This window comes from Protopterus annectens, chromosome 6.part0 (genome assembly GCF_019279795.1).
Source record: "Protopterus annectens isolate FY-2018-M chromosome 6.part0, PAN1.0, whole genome shotgun sequence".
Lineage (NCBI taxonomy): Eukaryota > Metazoa > Chordata > Ceratodontiformes > Protopteridae > Protopterus > Protopterus annectens.
Genome location: NC_056737.1, coordinates 648863636 through 648882718, shown reverse-complemented (window position 1 = coordinate 648882718; position 19083 = coordinate 648863636). Strand labels below are relative to the sequence as shown.

At 41.0% G+C, this 19083-nt stretch overlaps 1 protein-coding gene across 3 annotated transcripts in view; it reads right to left on the bottom strand.

Annotated features, from left to right (window-relative positions):
- KIF26A (kinesin family member 26A) overlaps positions 1 to 15595 on the bottom strand; it is a 620820-nt gene extending 605225 nt beyond the window's left edge. For 2 of the 3 annotated variants that reach the window (XM_044074337.1, XM_044074338.1), the window contains exon 1: positions 14510 to 15595. In XM_044074337.1, the coding sequence (XP_043930272.1) occupies positions 14510 to 14647 (138 nt within the window). In that variant the 5' untranslated portion in view covers positions 14648 to 15595. The remainder of the gene's footprint in view (positions 1 to 14509) is intronic. The other variant, XM_044074335.1, reaches the window with a different exon arrangement.
- Positions 15596 to 19083: the final 3488 nt, after the last annotated feature.

The following is a 19083-nucleotide window of genomic DNA, read 5'->3' as shown; positions in this document are numbered from 1 at the left end:
AAGTGTGTGCATCAGCTACATGGGCAGGGACACAAAGCACTGGTTGGACAGAGAGGTTGCTGGAGGATTTAGCTTGCCCACTAGGCTGAGATCTGGACCCTATAGCTGTGCCAGTGGGGAGTATTATTGGGGACCTGGAGAGAAAGGGAGAAACCAGCTCCAGACTAACTGTGATCTCTGTGTGCTCTTAAGGGAAATTGTATTTTACTGTGAGTGTATTTATTATCCTTTCCCTATATAGATGCCCCTCACTGGTGTTAGTGGTGAGGATTGAGGCTCCTTGATTTCTGGGCCAGAGCACAAGTGTCACATATTAATTGTTTGGCAGTGGTGGGATATCCACACCATATATTAATTGGGTGACAAATACTAATTGACTTGTAGTGGTGTGGGTAGAGTGAATTCCTGTAGCTTGTGTACAGTGATCGCTGAAGGTGTCTTTGTACTCTAAATCAGCCTTGCAGTGAATACTCAGAGTTCAGATCACAATTGTTTTATTTCTTTTGTTAGCTTAGTCAGGGAGAGCAGGCAGCATGTCAGCAAAGGAGTACGGAAAGCTAACAAGGGGCCAGCTGGCTGAGATGTGCCAGGCTAGAGGACTGATGCATGAAAACCTGACTAAGGCAGACATGATTGCAGCTTTGCTCACAGCTGCATCAGAAAACAGCAACCAGGAGGACGCTTAGACTGGCAGTGGAGACGTACCACACTCAAATAATGGACAGATCAGCCTTTCTGCAGAGGACTTAAAAAATCCATCTGGAGCTAAAGAGACTTGAGTTGGAGGCCAGGCATTTGGAACTAGAAGCAGCTGAGAGACTGAGGCATTTAGAGAGTGAGGACAAGGAGAAACTGTGATGGTTGCAGGCTGAGGAGAATGAGAAACTGCTACACCTAGAAGCTGAGGAAAAGGAGAGGCAGCATGAGAAGGAGATGCTTTCTCTTCGCCAGAGTCATGGAGGTAATGGGGAAGGGAGTAACTGGACCCCAGAAGCACAAAAAGTCAGTAAATTTCTTCAGCAGTTTAAAGAGGGGGATAATTTTGATAGTTTCATTCATATGTTTGAGAGGATAATTGTAAACAGTATAATGTTGACCAAAGCCTTGTGGTATGGTTCATGACCCCCTTACTCCATGGTAAAGATGTAACTGTGTTGTCTAAACTTGCTGATTGTGAATATTTTGATTATATTGCTGTTAAAAATCACTTGTTAGAATTGTTTAAGCTAACACCTGAAACGTATAGGAAAAAGTTTCATGAGCATATACACAAGGCAGATGAAAGTGTGTGTGAATATGTTGCTGAACTGAGCACTTAATTTCATAGGTGGGTGAGTGGATGTCACATCACCACTTTTGAAGGGCTGGCAGGCCTTTTGGTGAGGGAACAAGCCCTTAGCACTTTGCCTGACAACATGAGGATCAGGTTAGCTGATAGACAATGTGCTACTTCAGATGAGTTGGGGAAGAAGGGAGACCTATACCTACCAAGCAGGGCATCCCTGCACAGGAAAGGGACCCCCAGTACTGTTCATGGGTCTAAAGAAACCCATGGTGGGCAGCATAGACTGCTCCAACAGAATCTGCAAGTAGCAGAGGAAGCCATTAGTCCAGGTACACATCCAGGACCTAGGGTTAAATGTTTTGAATGCAACCAGTGAAGCTATGTGGCATACAGATATCCACAGAGGCAAGGTGGGGAGCAAAAGGTGAGAGAGCCAGTAAGTAGGAAAGACAAACTGCCAATAGTAGGCTGTCTTGAGACAACAAGGGTACCAAACTACCATCCTGCAGATGTCCTGATAGGTGAGGATTTGGATGAGGCAGTACCATGTGCTTATGCAGTTACACGCATTCAGGCTAGGAGACAAGTATGTGGGTCTGGTAGCCTGGGGGAGACCCAGACAGACTGCATACTTTCAGCCAGGACTGGTGAGGTGGTTACTTCAGGGCGGAGCTACTCTGTAGCAGTGAAACTGAAGGTGAGCCACAGCTGCTTTTGAGTACTGATGTTCCCTTGGATAGAGGGACTGCAAAGGTAGAGGTGAGTAGTAGTACCCAGGCTGACAGTGAGGCACCACTGTCAGAGGATGCCAGACTTCCTGTGGAAGGGGAGATGGGAAGGGTTACAAAGAAAGAGTTGAGACAGGCTCAGCTTTCAGACCCTACACTGCAAGGCCTGAGGCAGGTAGCTAGTGAGGCACCTGATTCTCAAGGGAAGGGGGAATATGTATATTGGGACAAAGGGTTACTGTATAGAGAGTGGACCCTGAGGGAGAGCTAGAAGGTGAGATGGTACAGCAGTTGGTAGTGCCTAGAGCCTACCATCTGGCACTTCTATCCATAGCCCATGATATTCCCTTTGCAGGTCATATGGGCATAAAACATACAAAGAGACGTATTATGCAGAACCTCTATTGGCCTGGAATTTCCAGAGATGTAACAGAGTACTGCAGGACCTGTGAGCTGTGCCAAAAGGTAGGCAAGGCAGGAGACAAGGTGAGAGCTCCTTTGATGCTTTTGCCTATGATTGAGGAGCCATTTCAGAGGGTAGCTATGGATATTGCATGGCCTCTGAGTACCCAAGTTCCACAGGGAAAAAATATATCCTAGTGATAGTGGACTATGCTACACAATACCCTGAGGCAGTGGCTCTGTCCTCCATTGAGGCAGAAAAGGTGGCAAATGCTTTGTTAGAGATTTTCAGCAGGGCAGGTTTCCCAAAAGAAATACTGACTGACAGAGGTGCCAATTTCATTTCAGACTTGCTGGCTTGTCTGTGGAAGTACTGTGGGGTGAAGCACCCGAAGACCAACCCCTACCATCCCCAGACTAATGATCTTGTTGAGAGGTTAAACTCTACAATCAAGTCCATGCTACGGGCATTTGCAGACCAGTTTAAGAGGGAGTGGGACAAATATTTGCCCCATCTGTTGTTTGCTTACAGAGAGGTTCCCCATGAATCTACAGGGTTTTCACCCTTTGAGTTGTTGTATGGGCATAGGGTGAGGGTACCTCTAGATTTAATTTGTGATGAATGGGACGGTGAGTGTGAAACTCACAAGGAGTCGGTTGTGGCATATGTCCTAAACCTCAGGACAAGGCTCAGGGAACTCATGGGCTTGGTCCAGGAGAACCTGGCAGAAGCCTAACAACAGAAAAAGGTGTGGTATGACAGGAATGCTCGAGCTAGAGAGTATGCTGTGGGGCAGCAGGTAATGGTTCTGTTTCCTGTCAGAAACATGCTGCAAGCAGCTTGGGAGGGACCCTACAAGGTGGTAAGAAAGGTAAGTGATGTTAACTACATGGTGGAACTGCTAGGCAGGAGACAGGGGTAAAACTGTACCATGTTAACATGATGAAAACTTACCATGATAGGAAGGCCCTTGTGCTGAGCATTTGCAGTGGATTGCAGGAGGAGTCTGAGGGAGATATGGTGACTGCTCTCCTCGGTGAGGCTCAGACTGAAACCTCAGTGGAAGGGGTAGCAATGTCCCAGCAGCTATTTCCTACCCAGGTTCAAGAAATCCTAGCAGTGTTACAGGAGTTTGGGGACATGCTCATTGGGAAACCAGGGTGCATCCACCTGGTGCAGCACCAGGTGGATACAGAACCCCAAAGGCCTATTAGGCAGAACCCTTATAGGGTGCCTGAGATAGTCAAACAGTCTCTAAAGGAGAAGATATGGGCAATGTTGGAACTAGGAGTAATTCAAGAGTCCAACAGTCCCTGGACTTCCCCAGTGGTGCTGCTGCCAAAGAAGGATGGCAGCACCAGGTTCTGTGTGGACTACAGGAAATTAAATAGTCACATAGAGTCAGATGCTTACCCCATGCCTAGGACAGATGAGGCCCTAGAGCAGCTGGGTGGGGCTAATTATCTTACAACTATTGATCTTACCAAGGGTTACTGGCAGGTGCCCTTGACTCCCAGTGCTAGAGAGAAGTCAGCCTTTGTGACTCCTTTTGGCTTGCATGAGTTTAGAAAGATGCCCTTTGGGATGAAAAATTCCCCAGCGACTTTCCAGAAGCTGGTAGATCATATCCTAGCAGGAGCAGGAAGGTTTGCCCTTGCTTACCTAGATGATATTGCCATCTACAGCCATTCCTGGCAAGAGCACCTTCAACATGCCAGGGAGATGCTGGGCAGACTACAGAGGGCAGGGTTGACCATTAAGCCAAGTAAATGTCAGGTGGGTATGGCAGAGGTCTCCTACCTGGGACATAAAGTGGGGAGTGGTAAGATCAGGCCAGAACCTGCCAAAGAAGAAGCCATTCAGGCATGGTCCCCTCACCATATGCCCATACAACTCAATGGATGAAAACCCTGTGGATTCCTGGGGAACCTTTCCTGTAGTCCACACAGAACCTTTATTAGGGACAGCAGGGTACTACAGAAAGTTCATCCCCAGTTATAGTACCATAGCTGCTCCCCTCACAGACCCAACAAGGAAGAACAGAGCCAGCCAGCAAAATGCCACGTTGCTAAGATGGAGCCTAGGGTTGCAAGCATATGATATGTCAGTGCACCACCGCAGTGGGATTAGCAATGCCAATGCAGATGGGCTCCAAGACAGGGAATGGGGTAAGGGATATTCAGATAGACCTAACCCTCTCAAGCAACGATTTTCAAGGGTCACTTGAAAAACTAGCCTGAGTTCTCCGGGGGGGAGATGTATGAAGATAGGTGAAGGCTGCCAGCCTAGCCATATAGAATTCTACAGATAATTCTGTCATTTGTAAATATTAATGTAAGCCACAGGCTTGTTCTCTTAAATGTGAAAAGACTGCATTGGATATTGAACTGCAAAAATGTAACAACAGTGCACTCTGCTGTAAGAAAGCTAAGTAAAGCATTTCATGATTGTCTTTGATGTCAAAATACGGAGCCGATATGTCTGGATGAAGGAATCCTGCCTATTGTTTTGAGGCCAGAATTAATGGTTATAATTTGCATGTATAAATGTCCTTTATTGCTCTAGTTTCTGACCAGGTGTAAAGAATGTAAATGTAGTTTCTGTTAGCCTGGTAACACCAGAGAAGTGTGAAGAATGATGTCATGTGAAGCAGTTCTGTGTTATCAATTTAAACAAAACGAATGAGAACATTAGAGCATTTGTCTTGAGAACATCCAACATCACCAGCACTGCCTGTTTCTATATGTAAGTTTATTTTAGAACTGTGTTTTCACTTAGATATAACTAGGGAATAGGAAGATTAGACTGGTTTGTTTTTCTGTGATGTCAGAACTTTTCTACAGTATTATTTTAAACATTTCTCTGTGATCTCTGAACTCTTGACTAGTACTGTGTAGCAAGAAGTATTGTTTTGTGTTTTTATTACTTATTATTAAATATTTTTTAAACCTTTCAACTGTGGTTGTTTTATGTAGAGTTAATTTAAGCTCTACAGTACATTTATGTATATAGTGATACTGTACCAAGTCACTCTAATAAGCATTCACTTTTCAGTCACACTTACCATTTGGATAATAATATTGCACAGTAATAATTGGACACCCTTTCAGAAGAGCCTTTGAGTAACTGATATTAGTGGGTGGCGGCAGATGGTACTATCTTTTAGACTGGGCAGAAAAGGGGCACAGCTAGAGAGCCTGTGCCAGCCTTTCCCAGGAGTGTCTGGGACACGAAGCACTGCATGGACAGAGAGGGTGCTGGAAGTTTTAGCTTGCCCACTAGGCTGAGATCTGGACTCTATAGCTGTGCCAGTGGGGGGGTCTTATTGGGGACCTGGAGATAAAGGGAGAAACCAGCCCCAGACTGACTGTGATCTCTGTGTGCTCTTAAGGGAAATTGTACTTTATTGTGTGTGTGTTTATTATCCTTTCCCCATATGGACACCCCTCACTGGTGTTAGTGGTGAGGACTGAGGCTCCTTGATTGCTGGGCCAGTGCACAGGCATCACACCATCTATTCCACAAGACTGAAAAACAAGTTTCTAAAGGCAGCCAGGACATTGTCCTTTCTGAGTCCCATAGTTTGGTCATTCTTCCCTCTTGAAATGAAAATTGCAAATGACATAAACCTTTTTAAATATTTCCTTTTTCACTATGTAGTACTTGGGCTGTCACATATATAGGTATATGCAAAGTTTAACATGCACTTACATGACACAATATCTTTGTCTTTAAAAGAGATAACTGCTACAGGGAGTGGTGTGCTATGTAGAACTTGCATTCTGATTCACACTGAAGAATAGCTTCTTAGTTTTAGCATGTATGTCTATGTATGTTACTCATTCATCTTTGTAGTGCATATATTTTATTAGTGTACCTATAGCAGAGGAGTTACATATAAACATAGACTACAATGCCCCCAAAACCCTTGGGCCATGTTCACTTATCCACTGCCTTTGTTTTCCCTTTGTTAGAATGCTGCTACTTTACAATATGGTTGGCACTGCAGTTTGTATGTGACCACTCTTCCATCATCCATTATCTTAGCCAGATATCTTCCGTTTGTTATCACTGCTGTACAATATGTCTGGAGAACACTGGAATGTGAATATCTCTTGAGACTTCTTGATTTAATCTACAACCACTAATTCATTAGGAAGTTGTTCTACCGTACAATTGTTCAGTATGTTGTATTACTCACAAACATGTTTGTTTTTAATTCTGTGCAAACATAATTTAAAGACTTTCACCTACAATACCCTTATGCACAGTGTTTGGTTCTTAGAAATAATAATTTGCAGAACTTCCCAGTTTATGCTATACTCTGACCCTGTTTAGAAATTATTTGCAGCACCATTTGTTGCTCTGCATGATACACATATTCTATTTTCTACTTTAGGTGCTCCTTCTGCATGCGTAATATGAATAATTGTGCTAAATCTCATACATATGCATCACTGTATTATACTCATTTTGCTGTGTATCCAGATTGTAGGCAAAAAGATCCAATGTGAATCAGTCCCCCTATCTAGTTAATAAACACAGAGGAATGCGTAAAATAATACATACATACATACATACAACATCAAGAAATTCTAAGAGGTCAACAGTTTGTAGCTCAGGATATAAAGATGTTTAAAAGGAAACATCATAAACACTCAGAGGAGGCAATTTATTGATCAACATGAAGAAGTATTTATTCACAGAAGGGGGTAAGATCATGAGATTCTTGTAAGAAGAGGTGGTAGAGTAGAAAGCAGGTGCTTGTTGTCAAACTGGAAATGGATAAATACAGAAGTATAATTTGTAAGTTGAGAGACAACTGTATTGTAGCTAGCTGCACTCTCTGGTAGGTTATGGTATATTAAATTCACCAGTAGTACTTTTCCATTGTCAGTCTTCTGACTCAAGTCATCTGGTCTTCTGGAGTTATTCCCTCACCTATAAGTTATTCAACAGGGCTGCTGTGGATGTAGGACATGTTACTCTTTCCTAATCTGCTCTAACTACGCCCATTCTGTTCAGCCTCACAATCAGAAATTGTTCTCCCTCCCACTCCTTCACTCCCTTTAAAAATGTCCTGTACAAATTCTCAGTGTTCTCTATTATTATAGGTTACTACATAACTCTCAACTGCACTTCATTATAGGTTCATAGGTTCATAGGTAGGTACATCGGCCCTGGGGCCTATACAAGCCCGGTCAAAAAGGTACCCTGGCTTTTGCCACCCAAGAAAATTATTTTCCTGTGCCACTGTCGATGAGGAACATTCCTCAGTTTGAGTCCTAAACATTTCATGCTGCACATTGCCCCACACTGAAAGGGTTTGCTACGCCGTCATTGTTAAGAACTTTTGACTAAAATCCATGATAAATACACTGGATCATATTAAATCATCAAAATAATTTTCTATAAGTGAAAAGTGACACACTTTAGCCAACTTATGAGTTGTGAGCTTTTATAAGCATGCCTCTCAAGTTTCTAGATTTGCACAGAATGTCCAGATTTTTGCCTCAAATTTTTGGTCTGTTCCTCATAAAATTTGTTGGTTTTCTGACATATCACTGGGATGATATGAGACTTAAATTGGGTGGCGCAGTGGTGCAGCGGTTAACGTTGTCACCTCACAGCAAGAGATTCTCCGGTTCAATTCTCGGGTGGGGTGCCTTCTGTGTGGAGTTTGCATGTTCTCCCTGTGTTCACGTGGGCTTCCTCTGGGTACTCTGGTTTCCTCCCACATTCCAAAGACATGCATCTAGAGCATTTCTCCCCAGGTCCCTGCTGAAAACAGGCTCTGTGGAACCTAGTTGGACTTTCCCGGTCAACAAATGTTAAATAAAAGTCACTAAAATAATGATATGCATTTGAGTTTCAGACTTCATATCCTTCAAACAATGCACACTACCACAAGTTCTGTCATTCAATCATTTTGAAAGAGCAATATCTAAAGTGTATCCCTATTTTTGGGCCTTTGCCCCCCCCCCCCCCCCCATTATGTCATGCTTTGTCCAGACTTCCTGTGCTAGGAGGTTGAGTTATGTTTGCAAGCTTTTTGGAAGTGTTCCCCATTTTGGCCATTTGTTCAACATAATGAGAGTTAGTGTTCCACATTTTGCATATAAAAGGTTGAGAGCTATATCATGCTATTTCCACACACAGAGCAGCTACATACATGAGTTTTGAAAATTAGGACAATCTGGCAGCTTTTTTAAAAGGCGTGGATTTAATATTGCATGGAATAATGAATGCCGTTTGTTGATATGCCTACATACATACCATTTACAAAATATAGTTATAAAGAATTCTCTTCCGGAAAACTTTGCATTATATTTCAACCGAGCTTCTGAGCTCTGCAGGAATTATTTTTCTATTCATACAGATTCAACAGCTGCCAAAGAGTATATTTCTTTGCTTTTGCTACACCGCCATCTTCTGGTAGTGCTATGCCAGAGGGTTTTCTTTCTTTTTTTTTTTTTTTTTTGCCCATTGACACTCTGATTAAAACATTATCTCAACACTCCTTACATCAATACTGGACAGTGTTGGACATAGCGCGCAGTTCTACGTATTTGTTATCTGTAAAGGGAGTGTTTCCGCTAAGATGTACTTCATTATATTTTCCAATGATTTGGGGATCGCAAAGCTCCTGAACATGTTAATAACTAGCAAAAATGTCATCTTTTCAGATACTTTCTAGGGCAAGCCACGCACAACCAGTAGAGAGGGGATACATAATTGTAGTTGTTTTAGCTGTGTGCATCATGTTTAAAATGCTGCAGATGAAGGTAAGAGAAGGGGTTTTCTCTTGAACATTAAGATATTTGCCATTTTACTTACTTTTTTGTGGGACTCTACTGCCTAAATCAGAGTTGTTCAGTAAAAAGTGAGACATTTGGTAGCCTTGTTTATTCTAGTCGATACAGGAGACATTAATGGGTTTTGTAAAAACAAAATTTATGGAGGGTTTGATTCAACCCATAGTTGCTCTTAAATAACGCCCTGCCTGGGGCTTTGGGTTACATCTGCCTCTCTAATAAATAACCTGTCCCCTACTGCACTTTATAGACAATACGTTATAGAGTGAATTTGTTCTGCCAGCATAAGCTAACAAACTGATGACGTGTCAGGGCTGCCTTTTAAATACTTATTTTAGTAGCAAACAAAAGAGGTTTTGCAGATCCAATTAATAATGCGGAATGATCAGGAACAGAAGATTGCAACATTTGCTGCTTTAGAAATAGGCCAGATGACCGATTTCTTCTCAGCCACCTGCCTCAGGAAAGGCAAATGCTATTGCTATCAAATGTGACACAGAGGTAATGGACCTCAAAACTTACAGCGAACGACAGAAAACATACAAAACCATCTTATGAGTCTGCGTTCCGGGGTCTTACGATCATATTACCTGCCATTTCTAGATCAAAACTTCAATAATACCTATACCGTGCATAGTTTAAATAAACTAAACAGAATCCTGAATCTCAGTCTTAACATAAGAGAAGCAGGAGCAGCTATAATGTATTTGGGGAAATGCCTGAAATGCGTTCTGTTCAGGATCCATTCATAACGTTAACACATCGTGAAACACAAAAGTGCTATAAAAGCAGGAGCCCGAAGCCCCGTACGTTGGATTAGTAGCCGTGCTACCATACATTTTATTGAGCATGGATTAACGTGCTTTTCTTCCTCCGAGTGAGTGTGTGGGCTTGCGTGCGTGTCTGCGTTCGTGGTCTTTTCAGAAGTAGATGCACCAGTGGTAGAGTGACTGCAGTGGACAAATCTAAACATGTTTCTTTTAAGACGAAGTAAACACTCACTGTGACAACCTGCAGACTATTCACAGGACAACAGCCAAGCCCACCTATTTTTTTATGTTTCTCAGAAAGTATTAGTAACAAATGAATCATTATTGTACCTTGTCAGCATTGAACCCCTAACTTTTGAGGGGTTCCTCCCTCCCATCCACGCTCACCAAGACGTTGCAGCAAAACAGTCATTAAAACGTGGATGTGCTCCTGTGCCGTTAGTTTCTAATCGAGGTTAAGGGTGGGGTCAGTATTCTGGAGAAAATTGCGGAGCAAATGTTTAATTTATAGTACTTAACACCGGAAGACAATGACTTGTACCCTAGAACTTGATGCATTAAGTTTAGTTTTAGGTAAACAATCTTTAGGAATGTACAAAGTCATCATTCTCGACTTGTAACCATTACTCATCATCGTATCTACTACTTCAGCATAATATAGAACACCAGAAGAAGGGATGCTTTCTTACTTTAAATACTATTTTAATGTGGATAACGTGGCTGAAGGCACCCTATTGAAATGTCCTTGCCATAAGTAACATTTGACCGTACTTAGATTAGACCTTATTCAAATCAGGAGAAACAGCGTTGGCAGAAAGGAATACACCAGGTGGTCAAAGTTATATGCACAATTCCAAGTTTCACTACAACAAGGGTGTAACTAGTAGGAATACTCACTTTACTCAAGCGAGTACAATTTTTTGTACTTCTCTCAGACAATTTATAGCTCAAACAGTCCATAATTGTTTAGAACTGTCTAAAATATTGTTTACTGGACATTGCTATACAAAATATGCTTTCCTAAGAAAAATGTAACTCTAAATTATCCTTGTATGGCTACAGGTGGCAGCATCTGAAAATAAAGCCCCTTTCTGAAGTGCACAGCCAGGGCAGCATTTGAGAGATGGGTGATTTTTAATGATGGGGTAGGGGGCAACAGCAAACGGTTTCTGCCTACACCCCTGCACTAAAGATGACAAGATACTCCGACTGGGGGGCGTGGAAGGGTTACGTTTCGTCAGCTCATTATCAAGCCAATCCTTAATGTTAAATGAACAGCCGGGCTGCACAATATAGTAATATGGATCTTTAAACTACCCAGACATACGCAGACATGCGCAAGCCACAGTGTGCATTCATTTTTTAAGAGAACGACATTTTGCCAAATAAAACAAGGACGCCAAATGTTCCAGATTCCCTCACAGAAATGGAATTACAACGGTAGAAATGTGCTAACAAAGAAACTAACTTTATTTTAACTATTCATCTTATATTACTGAATATAGGCCTGAATGTTTTTGAACATACATATCATAGAAATGAAAACAAAATATTGTTAGTTGGGGGTAGATAGCAGCAAAGGAGCTCGATGTACAAACTGGAAATGTCTGGCAGTGACAACTCCGACGTGAAAGCCAGCAATCAACAAACTGGTGCGCAGTTCTAAAAACCCAGGTTACTGTAATCTGGAAAAACGCAGAACTGCTGCAGTGGTAAGGCAATATTCCTCCACAACCTAGATGATGTGCACCTTCCCGTGCCAAAGGCACACTGTGTGACATAATATAGTCCCAATATGCCTGAATCTGGACTGCAGACATACAAGTGTCTCAGGTTAGAACCTTGTGAATTATATACAATTAGTACTTTTAAGAGAAAGCATTACTTAGTAACACCCAGCAGATGTATCTTGTATTCTTTTTCTTAACTTTTTGATAAACTTTACAATTCTGTCTTCTGGTCAGTTCTCTCTTTCCACACAGAATTTACCCCAAGTCAACCAATCTCCCCAGAACTATCTTCCATTCTCTCACAAACTACCCCTTAATCCCACTAGTCCTATACCTCTTTCATGATCTCCTCGTGGTCCTAATAGGGTCCATTCGGTCGATCTTTAACCCTTTTCCATCTGTCCACTAACTAGTCACAGTCATATCCGCCCTTCCCACCACATTTGTCTCTCTCATACTCATATCTTCTACCATTCGTCTGGACCAGACTACGCTGGTCTTTTGGTAATATTCCCTCCTCTTCATTCCACACCTGCCATCGGTGATCAGACTGTTTTGTTCGCCTAGCTAACAATGCATGAATTCCTCCGGCAGGATTTACATTTTTCTTAAGTGATTAACATTGGTAATGTATGTAAACTTTATATTATCAAAGTTAACATTGGATGAAAAAAAAAAGATCCAAAGAAAATAAAACAGTAAATACGAGCTGGCAGAGAAAGCAACGTCCTCTAAACTGATGTTTCTTATAACAATAGCTACAATCTAAATGAATTAGAATTATAACATATGTGCTTCATGGTCTGATTACAGAGCTCACAGTAATATTTTTAATGGTGGAAACGGCTGGGAAGTCAGACTGCATCTCAATACTGGGGGGGGGGGGGGGGACAGTTCTGGAAACTGATACACTGGTCTAAAAATATTGGCTACGCCCTTGTCTTGATGTAACAAGTAGCAGAGTATATGGGCTGTATGTGGGTAAATTGACCAGTTTAAAGACAGAACTCCACTTATCCCAGTTTATTAATCGTCAGTATTCTTGATTCCAGAGGCAGTGTTGTTAAATAATTAAAACTTCCAATCACGAGGTTCTTTGCTGCCCTGTGTTTATTTATATCTGATGTATGGGACAATGAAGCGTCTTCTCTTCTCATACCACTAGCAGCTGCATAATATCCACCTTCAAAATACAGGTGGATTGGGTCAGCCTTCCAAGTAGCCGTTAACTCGCTCTCGACCTTAGTAGTCTTAAGTTCAATTACTCCTCAGTAGAGTATACGGTGTCCACACCTGCATACACTATCCTTACTTGGTAGCCCTCTATCTATCCTAGCATCTTCCTTGGTAGCCCAGTGAATTAAATGTGCAATACAGAGGCGATGGAGAAAAAGAGAAGTGGAAGTAGGAGGTACTAAAGAAATAAACGACAGAAGAAAGACGAGAAAAGCACCAGTTCTGTTTTCTAAATGTGACAGAGGACTGCTAACCAACGCTGTGCTGTTCCATATATTTATTCACGGTTTAGACAAACATATTGGCACTTGGCAGCGGTTCCCCTCTTGTTCCCAGTTAACCTAAGCTATGTTTCTCACTGTCTAGCTATATTTACATATGTGGCTCTATAGATCGATCTATCTATCTACCAATCGATCTATCTACTTATCTATCTGTCTGTGCACAGCTATGTAGACAGACAGACACACACTGACAATAGTCCCAAAAGTTTGAGTCTATCTAGCAATCACATTTATGTGTCCTTTAAGGCAACAGAGCGCCCTTCAGCTCCGCTCTCCGTTACATGCGTACAGTCCTATATGAAGAAACATAATGTTAACTAATGAAGTAACTTTCACAGTTGGAAACAAAATGTTGTCGATGGATGGTCGGGTGGGGGCACGCCAAAAACTAGAAAGCCAAACAGTGAGCTAGAGCTGAGGGTCCCAACTTCATGCTCCATGTAATATAAAGCTGTTGCATAGGTACCAACATTCCATCTCTGCTATAGCTTTATAGCAGGAAGGAGCTGTCCAGCAGGTGCAGGTGCTGTAAACTAAGTACTTGGCTCCAACACATTTCTCTCTAAAGACACCACTGCAAATTGTGCCAAAGCCGTATCTGCACTGCATATATCGTTTCGGATTCCTGAAAGTAAAAACCCTTATAGCAGGTAGAACAGACCGAAATTCACCGAATTATCATTATGACAATTGCGTAATGCACTTCTGACCAGTGTTCTTACTGTTTCCTCCAAAAGTGCCTTGGGTTTTGCAAAGTGGAATATAGTCTTGGAAAAGCATTTAGGCTTGGTCTTTACTACATACATAATACGTAGATGTTGCCTGCCTAGACCTAGACCCTAGGATTCAGAAGTCTGTCTGTCCCCTGTCTACTGAGTAGTAGCTATGTACAGACCCCGACATACAGTCGCTACAATACCAGAATTACTGGGGAAAAACTCCCAACATAAGAAAAGATTTTTGATATATACTTGGCCATACACGACCACTTCCAGAAGCTGTACAGTAGTCAGAATTCTCGCACAAACAGTAATTAAAGCAGTACGGTTTACTCCCGTGTTGCAGCAACATTAAGTTGGTTTCGAAAAAAAATCACACAAGCGTCTTAATTTTTATAATAGCAAGTGGAATAACGATCCAGAGATTATTTAATTGCATTTGATTTGTAGTGCAGAAATAATAAAATAACCATCATTGATTTGTATTTATGAGTATGCATATTGCACCCACCACCAACACACACACATACTGCACTCACCTTAGCCCTCCTTTTCAAGAGATGACTGGTAAAGCCAAATATAATATCCGAATCCAGACAGAGTGCACCTAGATCCAGGAAGCTCGCAGGATTTTTTCTGGTAGCACCAGAATTATCCGGCGTTTTTTCTAGCGCCATGGCAATGTATTCTGCTAAACATGTAGCTCCCTGAGCAACGAGGAAAACGTTTATTCATTCATTCTGCCGATAAATATTTCAGTTTCTCATCCAGAATATATGTACTAATCCCTGCAATATCTCTTTTCTCAACAGCACCTTTCCAATGAGCTCATAGTCTTTGAATACCACTCCCCTTAGCGTCCCAGCAAGATAGCATAATTCCAGCAGTATTATTTGCACCCAGTATTCCAGTTGCAGATTCACTCAAAGCTATAAATCAGCAAAGCTCTAGGATAACTTTCTGTAATTTTCAGCCCTAAAGAGTGCAGTTTCCTTAATATTGTTTTGCTTGATCCAAGTCTCACAAAGCACAGCCAGTTCTTTACAGCTGTTTATATGCGCATTCCATGTGTTCAGATTTGCTAATACAGTGTTTGCAGTTTCTATAAAACGCTGGATAGTACTAAGGATAGAGACAACAGAGCGCAGAAATGTGCCACCAAATGCTTTCTGGGTATCTCTGCACTGATTCCCTCTCCCACCAGAAGATGCTGTACAGTTGTCACAGAGGAAAGTAAAGTTTCAGCATGTGTTTCCATCCAGTTCAAGATGTAGAAAAACAGATACTGTCTTAAATGTGACAACGTTTACACACAGTTCTGTCTGTACAATCTCAATAGCCAGCTCAGTTTAAAATCGGTGTGTTTGCCTGCGAAAATCAAATGCACATAGAGATTAGGGAGGCTTTTCTCAACCAGAGCCGTGCAGCTGTAGAAGGATCTGCGTTCTTTCAAATCAGGCATATATTTATTTAATGATCCTTCTGCTTATTAGCGAGAGGCGTGCAGCCGTCAAAACAGTTTCTCCCTATGGCTAAAATGTGCTCCCGACTTCACATCATTCCACCCAAAAAAACGTGGGGAAAACTTAAAGGGGGCGATTGTTGATGCCTGCTTGAAATTATTACATTAGCCAATTTGAGACTTACGTGTCATTAGGCAACATCAGCTAGGCAGCACCCACTGTACTTTTTTCTTCTAGGCGTGTCTTTGTGGAGGTAGAGCGAGAATGAGACAGAGAGACAGATGAAAACGTGTTGCTAATTGCTGGCTGTCAGCCTAAACCTTCAGTGGAGGGACCCCCCTCCCACACACACACACACACACACACACACACACACGCACACACGCGCGCACACACACGCGCGCGCACACACGCACACACACACACACACACACACACACACACACACACACACACACACACACGCACCTGCTCCAAGGCAAACCAGTCCTGCTGTGGGATGAGAGAGACAGAGAGAGGGGTGCCATACGCCACCGGTCACAGATCACAGGGAATTATTGAAAGAGTTTTCCTTTATGTGGAAATATCCTATTCACTGTTTAATCGCGTATGTATTTAAGCTTGAGCAATTCTGTTCTCAAAAAGGACTTCATTCAGGTATCTGTTACAAAATGTGAAGCAAGTAATCTTATTTGATGTCTGTAAGTCTAAGTACATCCAGGAAAAAAATGTTTTGAGAAGGTGTGATAGGTGCTTGGACCAGAGTTTCATTATTTTATGTATACATATAAATACAAATATTCGGTTTTCGGGAAACCTATTGCATTAAACTACAGGCATATTATCCTTCTGGGCATCCCATTTAGTTACTTTGCTATAAAACGAATGCAGGTTGGTTGTGTTATGTTCAATAGCGTTGCTTAATCGTTAGCTATTATACCACAACGCATGCAGTCCCGCAAAATTTTCAGTGTACTATTTATATTCATACAAACAATGCATCGTTTAACATTACCACCATCTTTAAGGTACGGAATTCGTATCCAGATATATATTTCTCATTTCCCTCTTAAGTGTGCAGCATGTATATGTGTAACTAGCAAATCAGGTAGTTAGATTGGCTATGGACAACATATTCTTCAGTTTAAACAATTATAAGCACAGTTAAGCCATAAAATTAGTAATAATCTAATATACAAAATATTTGTCATCTTTGATTGCATGAATCAGTTATTTTAATATCATAGCCTAACCGTGTAACTTGTAGGCAGGGATGTAGCAAGGAGACTTTATATGCCTAATTCCAATGTCCCTGTTATTCTGTTATTTGGCCTCCTCCCAAACAAGGTTTCAAAATGGCTATGTGTCACCTAGACAGCACAGCAACAGGTATTTCTAAAAGAGAAATTACTTGCCATACCTAAATATTTACAAGCTTCCCTCCTTCTCTTGAGTTTATCTGTCTCTCTTCTATTGAGCTTCTTCCAAATCTCCTGTTAGGTCCTCCCACCTTTATTAGCCAGTTCTAATTTCCATATATCCTGTCTCCTCAGTTTCCCTACCCCATATTATTGTCATTATCAGACTCTTTATTAACTACTCTCTCCAACCATCTGTCCCCCCTCCTCTTTTCTGTTATACTTCCTACCTCCATCCCTCACAAGTATTCTTTTCCTTTCACTTTTCTTTTGCATAAAGCCTATTGGATATTATATTTCTTGACACCAGGTCCTACTGCCTTGCTTTTGATATCCCTAGTCTCCTCAGGTATCTATATGCATCATAATTATAGCTAACTGTTACTCTAATATGTACAGTATCCTATTGCTCTACTCCACTGTTAATTGGTGTGTTCTGTACGAGAACACTACTGTTCACCATACCTTTCAAATGTCCCTGATTTTCATGGATGTGCCTGATTTTTTTAAGGGTCTGTATGATTCTGGATTTTTTAAATCAAGAAACATCTTTATTAAATTATCACAAATGACACAGTCAGTCTTACATGTATACAAATAAAAGCAAACCATCCTGACACAATTCTAGCTGCAAACATTATACATTACAAACCAAGCTGACACAATTGTATTTGCAAACATTACACATCACTTATAATCCATCCAGTCATTGTCAAACTTTACATAGTTCATTCATATCCTGCCTTATTTAACCCCCCTTCCTCCTCTGCATGTATTGTTCCTACAATTACCATTTTTCCTATGTAATTTGCTCCTACCCTTTTCTAAAGATCCAAATTCCATTTTTTATCTCTGTTACTATAGTCACTACTTCTCCTAACATTATTTTAGACTTTGATTTCCATTTTCTAGCAATTTCTTTTTTGGCAGCCACCATAATTAGACTCAGCAAGACTTTACTATGTCTAGACAATTCTGATTCTGTATCATAACTCAAAAAACATTTCCTTAGTTACACCAGTTTGCTCAGTCAGTATCTCTGACAAAGCAGTCAGCAGGGAATCTTTAAAGCCTGCCAACTCATTATGCTCCCAGAAAATATGTTCCCAGTTACTATTTTTTTCCCATCACACCTCCAAAATGTCCTGTCTACCTGAGGAAAAAATATTTGGAGTCTATCTGGGGTATAAAATACCTATGTAAGCACTTGCAAGCAAATATCCTAAATCTTCTAAACTTTGTTGCATATTTGGGAGACATACACATATCCCCCATTGTTTTCTTTATGAATTGCTTATCCACTTTCACTTCCCAATTCTTTCCAACCTCCTGTGATTGATTCTTATAGTTATCATGTAATATTTTATATGCACTACTAATTATTCCTTTTTAAAAGCAGCTTCTGTTCTAGATTTTACTAAAAAACTCTACCAATGTGGAGCTTTTGTTTAGGACCCCCCCCACTCCCATTTTTTTCCTCTTTGATTTTGACTCAAATTTAATCTCTGTCCCTCTTAATCCCTCCTAAAACTATTGACTTTTGGAGAACAGTGGTGACTTATACCTAATAAATAATGACAATAATTAGAGTTATATACTTCTTCATAAATTGTATATTAATTCACATTCTCTTATTCTGCCAGTGTCTGAAGTTAATAGTTCTAATATTTTAAAAGTGACCTTGATTTCCCTAATTATTTCTGGGTTTGTTCCTATTCTGTTGATATCTGTCCCTGATTGGCTGAGAGTTATGCTGTTCAGTGTGTGAATTATAGTCACATGTTAAAAACTGTGTCTGTTAAAATTGCTCTTGGCAACTGTCAATGTCAATACATTAGAGCTTGCCTTGTTTCAGATATTCTGCTATGTTGTGTTGCACAGCTTGGAGAAAAGGAAAAAAAAAGTGAGTTTATCCTTTTTAATCTTTTAACATTTTTCCTTTTGTCTGAGTTTGCAGCAAGGACATTGAAGATAGTATATGCAGAAAGACTTCCTTGGTTCTGCAAACTCAGGAAAAAAGTGGTTAAAAAACAATAAACTGGCATTTTCCCTCTTTCCAAAATATGCAACTTCACAACACAATGGAACATTTGTGACCTCCATAGCAGGAGGTGCAGGGAGGTCAACCCACCTGCAATACACTTGTTTTATACCATTTTATACAACAATTTGTTAACCTTGTGATTGTGATCAGTCCTGATATTATAGTTGCAAAGTTTTGCATTTCAAATG